The sequence below is a fragment of the Gekko japonicus genome, unplaced genomic scaffold, assembly GCF_001447785.1.
Source record: "Gekko japonicus isolate JY-2015 unplaced genomic scaffold, Gekko_japonicus_V1.1 scaffold1023, whole genome shotgun sequence".
NCBI lineage: Eukaryota > Metazoa > Chordata > Lepidosauria > Squamata > Gekkonidae > Gekko > Gekko japonicus.
The window spans coordinates 625926-636030 of NW_015163118.1; the positions used below are offsets into that span (position 1 = coordinate 625926).

Consider the following 10105-nt stretch of genomic DNA (forward strand, 5'->3'; position numbering starts at 1 on the left):
CTTGAAAGCTATATTTTAAGCCCAAGAACGTGAAATTCAGAGAAACTTTAATTTAAAACTAAAACTTTTCTTCACTGTAAACAAATGGCTGGGAGGACGAGGAGAAAGGCAGCGGAAAAAAACCTTCCACCAGGAAGTACTACGCCAGTGACTTTCCCAATATGCTTGCCACAGCACTGCACCCTCTGCTGGACCAGATGTCTACAATTAGTACCAAGCTGGATTCCGTCCAAAAGCAACTTACACAAATGGAAAAAAGAGCCAATAAGACAGATAAAAGGATTGAGAAAGTCGAAACAAGGACTACTGATATTGAGCAACAACTAAAAGAAGTTAAGAAGGAAAGAAATACGGATAAAAATCAACTACTTCAGCTTGATAAATCTATGCATGTTCTACACTTCCAAGGAGTTCCTGAACAGAAGGGAGAAGACATAAAAATGACAATAAGTGGAACGATAGCTTCAATTTCAGAACTTAAACAGGAGTATCTACAAAGTGACATGGACTTGGCATACCGTACTTACCCTGATTTTATAAGAAAAAATAAACTGCCTGGCGAAATTTACGCTAAATTCTCAAAGAGAACAATGAGAGACAATGTTTTAAAAGTTACTGTGGGGAAAACACTTAAAATCAACGAAGAAGAAATTAAAATTCTGAAAGACATTCCATTTGAGATCCGGAAACGAAGACGACTTTATAAAGACTTAATTCTTTTCCCACAAGACAAAGCAATAACCTACAGATGGAACTTCCCAGAAGGAATCGTGTTCAAATACAATGACAAAAAAAGTTAAAATTGACTCTGTCCGAAAGGCCAAAAACATTTTGAAAAAACAATTGGGCATAGATAAAGACGAGGACCCTAATCTGGAAGAAGGGGATGAACCCAGCGAGGAAGAATCAGATAATTCTTCAAGTGATTCCAGCAGTTCAACGTCAGAGTCTGAGAAAGCAGCAGCAGCGCCCAAAACTCCAAAAGTGAAGAAGAAACCCAAGAGATAAACATTGTGGTTTTTTTTCCTGGATTATATTATTACTTGATTTAAGCATAATTAAGCTTTAATCGATAGAAGTTTGATCTCTCTGCTTTTATAATGCTATGTTTATCATAATATCAATATTATTGCAGGAGTGATGTATGCATGTGTCATCTTACAAATACTCTTGTCATAAGTTAGTGATAGGTTTTCCCTGTACCCTTCCCTTAGAGAATCCATGCTGGTTCTTCCTTAACAGCTTTTGTTCATGAATGTGCCAACTAATTCTCTCTTTAATAATGGATTCCACCAAGTTATTCAGTATCAACATTAGACTGACTGGCCTGTAATTTCCTGGGTCTTTTCTGGAACCTTTTTTAAAGATGGGGGTTTCATTAGCTATCTTCCAGTCCTTGGGAATGGAGGGAGATTTTAGTGATAGATTGCATATTTTTGCCAGGAGATCCACAACACATATGAGTTCTTTCAGAACTCTCGGATGTGTGCCACCTGTGCCTGGTGATTTGTCAATTTTTAATTTGTCCATCAGTTGTAGGACCTCCTCTCTCATCACCTCAATCCTACTCAGATCTTTCGACACCCCTCTTGAAATCAGCAGTTCTGGAGTGGGCAAGCACCTTCCATCTTCCACAGTGAAGACAGGCAAAAAATGGATTCAGCTTCTCTGCCATTTCCCTATTATCCTTTAGTTATCCTTTCACCCCTTGATCATCCAAGGGCCCCACTGTCTTCCTGTTGGTTGGTCTTTATGTTTTTTGCAATATGTTCCTCATAGTGTCTTTTTGCCTGTCTGATCACCGACTTGCATTTTATTTGCCAAAGCCTATGCTCCCTTTTATTTACCTCTTTTATTTACCCATTTTATTTACCTCTTACTTTTTATTGCTTCCATTACTTTGTTCGTTAACCATGAAGGCCTTTTTTATACCAATTTGTACCTTTCCTAACCTGTGGTATACATTGTATCTGAGCTTCCAGTGTTGTTGTTTTAAATAGTCTCCAAGCTTCCCAAAGGAATTTGACCCTCCTTACCTTTCCTTTTAGTTTCTTCTTCACAACCCCCCTCATTTGAGAGAAGTTACCCCTTCTAAAGTTGAATGTGGTTGTATTGGTCTTTTGGGGGAACTCCCTATTTACATAAGTGCTAAACTTAATAGCATTATGGTCACTGTTCCCAACTGGTGCTATCACATTTACATCTCTCAACAGGACTTGAGCATTACTTAGGACCAAGTCCAGGATCGCCTCCTCTTGGCAGTTCTGTGACCATCTGCTCCATGGCACAGTCATTGAGAGTATCTAGAAACCCAATATCTTTTTCCTGATCTGAACACATATTGACCCAATCAATATGTGGGTAGTTAAAATCACCTATTGTGACACAGTTATTTCATTGAGCTGCTTTCCTTAATTCTTTCACTGTTTTTAAATCATTCTCTAACCTTTGATCTGGTGGGCGATAACAAACTCAGAGAGTTAAGCTTCCTTTTGGGTCCACTATTTCTACCCATATCATTTCTGTAAGCAAATCGATTTCTCTTTGATTCTCAATCTTACTGTACATACAGAGCCTGTACATACAGAGACTGTACATACTGGACATACAGAGCCACTCCACCTCTGACAGTTACCTCCCTATCCTTCCAGTATAATTTATATCCAGGAATCACTGTATCCCACTGACTATCCTCATCCCACCAAGTTTCTGAGAAGCCCACAATGTCTATGTTCTCTTCTGACACTAAGCATTCCAGCTCCCCCATTTTACCTTGGACACTACTAGCACTTGCACATAAACATCTATAATTCCCCAGATGTGTTAGGTCTGCAACCTTTCCCTGTCAAGCAGTCAATATTGCTTGTCACCCTCTCAGTGGCCAGTCCTAATCTATTTCCCTCAAGAAGAGTAACAGCTACCTCTTCATCTGTTAGAGATGAGCTATCCTGAACCAGAGACATTTAATCTCCTATTGGCCCAGGCCAACTACTCTGCCACCTTTTTGATTTTAAGCACCGGCAGCCTGGTTCCTTCTTGGGACAATTGGAGGCCATCTCTTTTGTACAAGTTCTGATTGTTCCAAAAAACATCCCAGTGCCTAACAAACTTAAACCCGTCCCAGTGCCTAACAAACCACATTGAGACTCCTAATTTGTGCTTGTCTAGCTGGCCCTGTGCATGGAACAGGCACCACTTCTGAGAAAGCCACCTTGGAGGTCCTGGCATTGCCAATACTAGAGTAAAGCTGGAGTGAGGGATTGTTAAATGCATCTTCATTTCTGTTCTCAGATGAACTTTTGAGTACAGACGGTATAGGGTTTCATAAGCTTGGCATTTCAAGGGGAAACCATATTGCAAATCCATGATAGGAATAGCACATGATTTTATTAATAGCTGCTGTTCCCAAACAGCAGTCCTCTGATTATAAGCAGCAACATCTCATCCAAATATTCAGTTTCAGAGATCTGATTGTGGAGAGACTCAAAGTTTTGTTTTTAACGAAGCATAATTCAGCTTTCATGTGCTGTTGTTTTGATGCCATCTAAGGCTGTCAACTGTAGATTGGGAACTTCCTGGAAATTTGGGAGTGGAGCCTGGAGAGGAAATTTGGGAGGGGAAGAACCTCAGCAGCATATAATGCCAAAGAGTCCACCCTCCTAAGCTGCCATTTTCTCCACAATAATTGATCCCTGTAATCTGGAGGGGAGTTCTAGTTCCTGGAGATCTCCTGGCCACACCTGGGGGTTGGCAGCTGTAAATTGCCATCACAGACATATTTGTGCACAGCATCAGTCTGGTATCCAGTTCATTAGCCATGATCCAGAGAGAGAAAGAAAGCTTGCTCATGAGTAAGATTATTGCTGAAGTTTCCCTTTCTCTAAAACAAGCAAGCCACTATTCTAGTTTAAAAGCAGCTTGCCTCTTGGGAAACAGAAACTGCTGCATGGAAAAGCTTTCTTCAAAAGGAGCTTCAGCTGCACATGCAGTGTCCTTATTCATGTGTAAACAGCTTCTTTGTATTGTGGCCTATTATAACCCTTATCTTTTATTCCCATATTAAATAAGCACACGCACAAAGTGATTACAAAAATGTTATATAGTAGTCGCCGGGAAACTATGTTCCTGCACACATGGGCACAGTAGAGGGGCAAAACTGAAACAACACCATTTTAATCTAAAAATAGTTAACAACAGTACTGTCAATATAAGAGACTATCCACCTTATGGTTAATTAGTTAGTTAATGACTGACTGTGCTGTCTTTCAGCCCCATTTAGGGCCCCGAAGGCAGCACACTACAGTCATAAAACCTTAAAACATCATCACCGTATAACCACAGAGGACACAACAAAACAACAAAAGAGGACATGGCATAGTCACTCAATCACTTCAAAGGCTTTATGGAACACAGAAGGCACCGACCTTACTGCCTGGGGGAGGGATTCCATAACTTGGGGGCAGCAGCTAAAACGGCCCTCCCATAGGTCCTGGGGTTGGACAGGTTGATAAGGGAGGAGGCAGTCCTTCAAATACTGTGATTTTTAACCATTTGGGACTTTCAATGGTTAAAGCCAGCCTTGAATGGAGCCCAGAAGTAAACTGGAAGCCAGTGGAAAATGACATCACACCTCTCTAGGAATTGCCAGAAACTCTATGGTAAAACCATAATGTTTCCAACAGTTCATAGAGCAGACTGGCATCACTTCTGGAGTTTTCCCTGGGAGTGATGTCCACTGCTTTTTAACTTGTTCATTAATGATTTGGAGTTGGGAGTAAGCAGTGAAGTGGCTAAATTTGCGGATGATACAAAGTTGTTCAGGGTGGTGAAAACCAGTGAGGATTGTGAGGCACTCCAAAGGGATCTGTCAAAGATGGGCAAGTGGGCGTCAACATGGCAAATGGGGTTCAATGTGGCCAAGTGCAAGGTGGTGCACATTGGAGCCAAAAATCCTAAATATAAATACACGTTGGTGGGGTCTGAACTGGCTGAGTCTGATCAAGAGAGAGATCTTGGAGTTGTAGTAGATAACTCACTGAAAATGTCGAGACAGTGTGTGACTGCAATAAAGAAGGCAAATGCTATGCTGGGGATTATTAGGAAGGGTATTGAAAACAGATCAGCCAATATCATAATGCCCCTATATAAATCAATGGTGCGACCTCATTTGGAATACTGTGTGCAATTCTGGTCACCACACCTTAAAAGGGATATTATAGCTTTGGGAAAAGTGCAGAAAAGGGCAACTGGAATGATAAAAGGGTTGGAACACTTTCCCTATGAGGAAAGGTTAAGGCGCTTAGGGCTCTTTAGCTTGGAGAAACGACGACTGAGGGGTGACATGATTGAGGTTTATAAGATTATGCATGGGAAAGAGCAGGTAGAGAAAGAGGTACTTTTCTCCCTTTCTCACAATACAAGAACTTGTGGGCACTCCATGAAATTGCTGAGCGGTCGGGTTAGAACGGATAAAAGGAAGTACTTCTTCACCCAAAGAGTGATTAACACTTGGAATTCACTGCCACAGGAAGTGGTGGCGGCTACAAGCATGGGAATTAGATAAGCATATGGAGCAGAGGTCCATCAGTGGCTATTAGCCACAAGGTATAGATAGGGACTCTGGGGCAAGTGATGCTCTGTCATCTTGGTGCTTGGGGGGGTCAACAGTGGGAGGGCTTCTAATGTCCTGGCCCCACTGGTGGACCTCCTGATGGCACTGGTATTTCTGGCCACTGTGTGATACAGAATGTTGGACAGGATGGGCCTTTGGCCTGATCCAACATTGGCATCTCTTATGTTCTTATGTTCTTAAAAGCTGACCAGCACTTTGAAGTGAAACCTGGAAGCAAAATGCCAACCGCTGCAAACTTTTTTCTTCTCCGTTTTTTATTTTGTTTTGTTGTTTGTTATGTTTTCTTATTGTGTGGTTATGCTTAGTTGTTGTGTAATTGAGTAATAAAGTTAAAATATGGAAAGAAAGAAAGAAAGAAAGAAAGAAAGAAAGAAAGAAAGAAAGAAAGAAGGTACTTCTAGCCACTGCAGCAATCTGCTTTTTGAAGTACTGCTCCAGTAAGACAAGATCTTTCCACTGGGATACCCACAGTAAATGACTTGTTTTCTGCCACAGTTAAATAATCCAGAGGTCCGAGAATCCCAGTTTTAGTAGCTGAATGTAGTGAGGTTATTATCTGGGCTGTGTGAGAGATTACCTGATGTTTCTGTTTCCTTCAGTCATACAGAATGGTACAGGATGAGTAACAGAATGGAAAACACAGTGCCCAGTTTTATAGCACCCAGTTTGGCAACAGATTTCTGTAGAAGGCTCAGTTGACATCACAAAATGCAGATTCTTTATGTTGGTACCACAGACCCTGCTGCATGGCTGCCACTTCCCTTGCTTTAAGTACTGTACTTTGAGCGTACAGAATTGCCATTAACCAACACAGACCATAGGTGCATCTAGGTCAGTACTGACTACTCTGCCTGTCTCTATGTCTCCAGGATCTCAGGCAGATAAGATTCTTTCTCAACACATTGTGCTACCAGAAATCCTTCAGCTGGAGCTGTCAGGGAGTGGATCTGGGACCTCCTGCATGCCAAGAATGTGCTCTACCACTGAGCCATGATTCTGGCAGCGACAGCATCCGCAGTCTCGTGTGTCTGTCTGGGCCAGGAGGTCCATGGCTTCCACTAGTTCTGAGACATTCTGGGTTGGCTCCCATTGTTTTGAATGCGAAAGTATTGTTTTTTTTGACCTTGTGGAATAATACCTGGGCCACATGCAATGATCTTCGTAGCAAATTATTCATTTAAAACACAAAAGAATCATCCGCAGAATGTTCAGTGGGCCCTTGATGACCACCCTTAAAGCTCTTGTGAAGTGTATTTGCTGTATGTCTCAAAAGGTGTGTCTTTCCAGGGGTAGATCCTTGTGATGTGACAAAATGATTGGAAGGACTGGGCTCCATCCCAAAGCTGGGAAGAGGGAGTATGAAATCAGTTGGTGGGGGGGATGTGGTTGCTAAGCAGAATGATAGTTTGCAACTGCAGATGCCACATGTGTAGGAGTGTGTGACTTGAGGAATCCATTTTCACATATCTTCTGACACACACAAAGGAAAAACTTTTATGAGTCAGAGGTGAGAAAACTGGCTTGCTGGTGGGACACTTCTGTGCATACCCTTGTATTGCAACTGGAGATGCCAGCCACCAGTACCACACAGAAGGGAATATTTGGAGTGAAGTAACACAGAGTCCTGTAATAAAGGACTCTTGGGCATCCTCGCTCTGGCTGTACTCATGAGTCATATTGACTGACTTTATTCTCAGTCCACCCATTCTCCTACAGACAATAACTTTTCCAGCAATTTGAAAGTAGCATGAAGAGCCATTACAGCCCTTAATAATACACATTCGTTTTTGCTATCTTACTATGATCTCTGGGCAAGCAGATTTTTCAGGTTCAAAACCCAGCAAAACCTGTTTGAACAGAGATTAGACAAGTAAAAAACAATGTATACTTTAGATAACTATGGTTCTATAATAAGCACCTTCCAAAACAAATATCTGTACAGCCTTAGAAATCCAAGTGGGAAGAAAATTGTGTTGGGCTTTAAGGTGCCACTAAACTTGCAAGAAAGGTGCAATAAGGTAATGTTTGTGTGGATCTCTCCCCTGGGAGTGAGCTCTTCTGGGTTCCCTGTTGTGTCTCCTGCTAACTCTCTATGGACTTTCCCCCTGCAGAATGTGAAGGACGATGGTCAGCATGCCTGGAGGCTGAAGCACTTCAAGAAGCCTGCCTACTGCAACTTCTGTCGCACCATGCTTCTGGGGGTCAGGAAGCAAGGCTTGTGCTGCTCCTGTAAGTGTTCTAATATACCACAGACCCACAGCCAGAGGGACTAACTTCTGCCCTCGTTTTGTTGGATTAAGGAAGCTTTGGCTCCTATATGAAGGAATCGGAGCTGTTCATATCTGAATCTGTTCCTAGGATCCAAGCCAAGAATTTTGTGCTCCAGGGAATCCCTCACTTGCCATCCACTGCTAATGTTCTTTAAGACTCAGCTCTCTGTTACGTGAAGATTTTTCATTTCAGAGGATAGTTGTGTTTGTTTACAGTAGAACTAGATTTGAGTCCAGTAGCACCTCAGAGACCAACAAAGGTTTCGGGGTATAAGCTTTCAAGAATTAAAGTTCTGCCCTCACCTGGATAGCCCAGGCAATCTCATCAGATCTCAGAAGCTAAGGAGGGTTGACTCTGGCAAGTACTTGGATGGGAAACTTCCTTGGAATACCAGAGGTGGGAGGCAGGGGCAGGCTTTATTCAGCCACCTCTCTGAATATCCTCCAGGCCCCCAGTAGGGGTTAGTCACCAGAGGTTGCAGTGGCTTCCAGGAGCACTCACACACACACACACACATTTAAAAAATACAAACAAACAAACAAAAGCATCAAAGCTCCCTTCTTCAGGTATCTGACCAAGAGCGTTGCTTCTGCTTAGTTCTTGTGGCCCCTTCTTACACACCCAGGAAAATGTTGATCACCACTTTGGGGTCAGGAAGCAATTTTCCTGGAGGTTTTTTGTCATGTTCTGGGCATGGAACAGTGGTCACTGGGGGGGGGGGGAGGTATTTGTGAATTTCCTGCATTGTGCAGGGGGTTGGACTAGATGACCCTGGAGGTCCCTTCCAGCTCTATGATTCCATGGCTCTCAAAAGCTTATACCATGAAAATCTTGTTGGTCTCTAAGGTTCTATTGGACCCACCCCCCCCCCCCCCAAACTGTGCCCTTCTGTCCTCCCTGGCTAGGCCGGGGATTTGACTGGGGTAAGCTGCCAATCCTCAGTCCCCTCCTCTACTTTCCCCCGGCTCTCTGTCAGCAGGGGTGGGGCTGTCAGGAGCTGCATCTCCCATGGCAACAGTGAAGGTTCTGGTCCTAAGTCTGGGGGCATCTCTTAGACATGGGGGTATACAAGGGCCCACACATGTGGGTGTGCAGTCGTGCTAAGAGGAGCCCAAGAACAGTGAGGAAACATGGGGAAAGAGAACTGCTAACATGAAGATGTGTTTGCATGAATGGACATAACACTTAAGGTCCCTGTAAGTATACTCATGAAGAGAGGGGGAAGAGAGACTAAAGCAACCCAGTGAAAACCTCCAAAGGAAGTTTAGAAAACTAGTAAAGGACCAGAAGTTAAAAACATCAATAGGTATAAACAAAAGTATATATTTACAAGTGGAGACCCGCAAGAAACTTGCGGAATGGTTATCCTGTTCCTCACACCTTTGCTTCCTCCTGTCTCCCTCTACCTCTCTCACACTCTTTTTCCCTTCTGCCCCCCCTTTCTTTTTCTCCTCCAGCTATGGCATTATACTGATCTGTAGTTCCTTCCCTCCTCCAATCCCACCCTCCCCAGGCTCCACCCCACAAATGTCCAGGAATTTCCCAACCTGGAGTTGGCAACACAATTTCCTTCCCACCCAACAGCCAACCTACCTTTATCTGCCTCTCTGTCTGCAACTTTCCATCTCCACACCCCTCCCCCACAGCCTCTACCTAGGAAAATTACAGTTTTTCTCCACAGTGGGGACCAAAACAGCGTACATTATTCTCTCCTACTTTTTATCTGCACAACAACCCAGCTTTCATAGGGTGGCTGCTGATGAACAGTAGCAAGCAGCTGGGCCTCCAGGTGGGACCTGGGGATCCCCTGTAATTCCTGCTCATTTCCAGACTACAGAGATAACTTCCCATGGAGAAAATGGATGCTTTGGAGGGTGGACTCTGTGACATTGTACCCCACTGAGGTCCCTGTCCTCCCCAGGCTCCACCCCCAAATCTCCAGGAGTTTCCCAGCCTGGACCTGGCAACCTTATCCAGAATCCCCTGTCGGTGGCCGGGGGGGACCTGGCAACCCTAAAGTGCTGGCAGGCCTAGGCTTGGCAACCTCTAAGGGGGGCCTGAAGGAAACCCCCCCCAGACTTACAACTGAACTCAAGGCAGCAGAGATCTGTCTCCCTGGAGAAAATGTCTGTTTTAAAAGGTGGACTCTGTGGCATTATACCCAGTTGAGGCCTCTCCCTTCCCCAATCCCACCTCAAAACC

At 43.7% G+C, this 10105-nt stretch overlaps 1 protein-coding gene across 1 annotated transcript in view; it reads left to right on the forward strand.

The window, feature by feature from the left end:
- Nucleotides 1-10105, forward strand: part of LOC107106673 (diacylglycerol kinase beta-like) — an 80312-nt gene that overhangs the window by 39244 nt on the left and 30963 nt on the right. The window contains exon 11 of the mRNA XM_015406857.1: nt 7744-7861. Coding sequence (XP_015262343.1) covers nt 7744-7861 — 118 coding nt within the window. The remainder of the gene's footprint in view (nt 1-7743; nt 7862-10105) is intronic.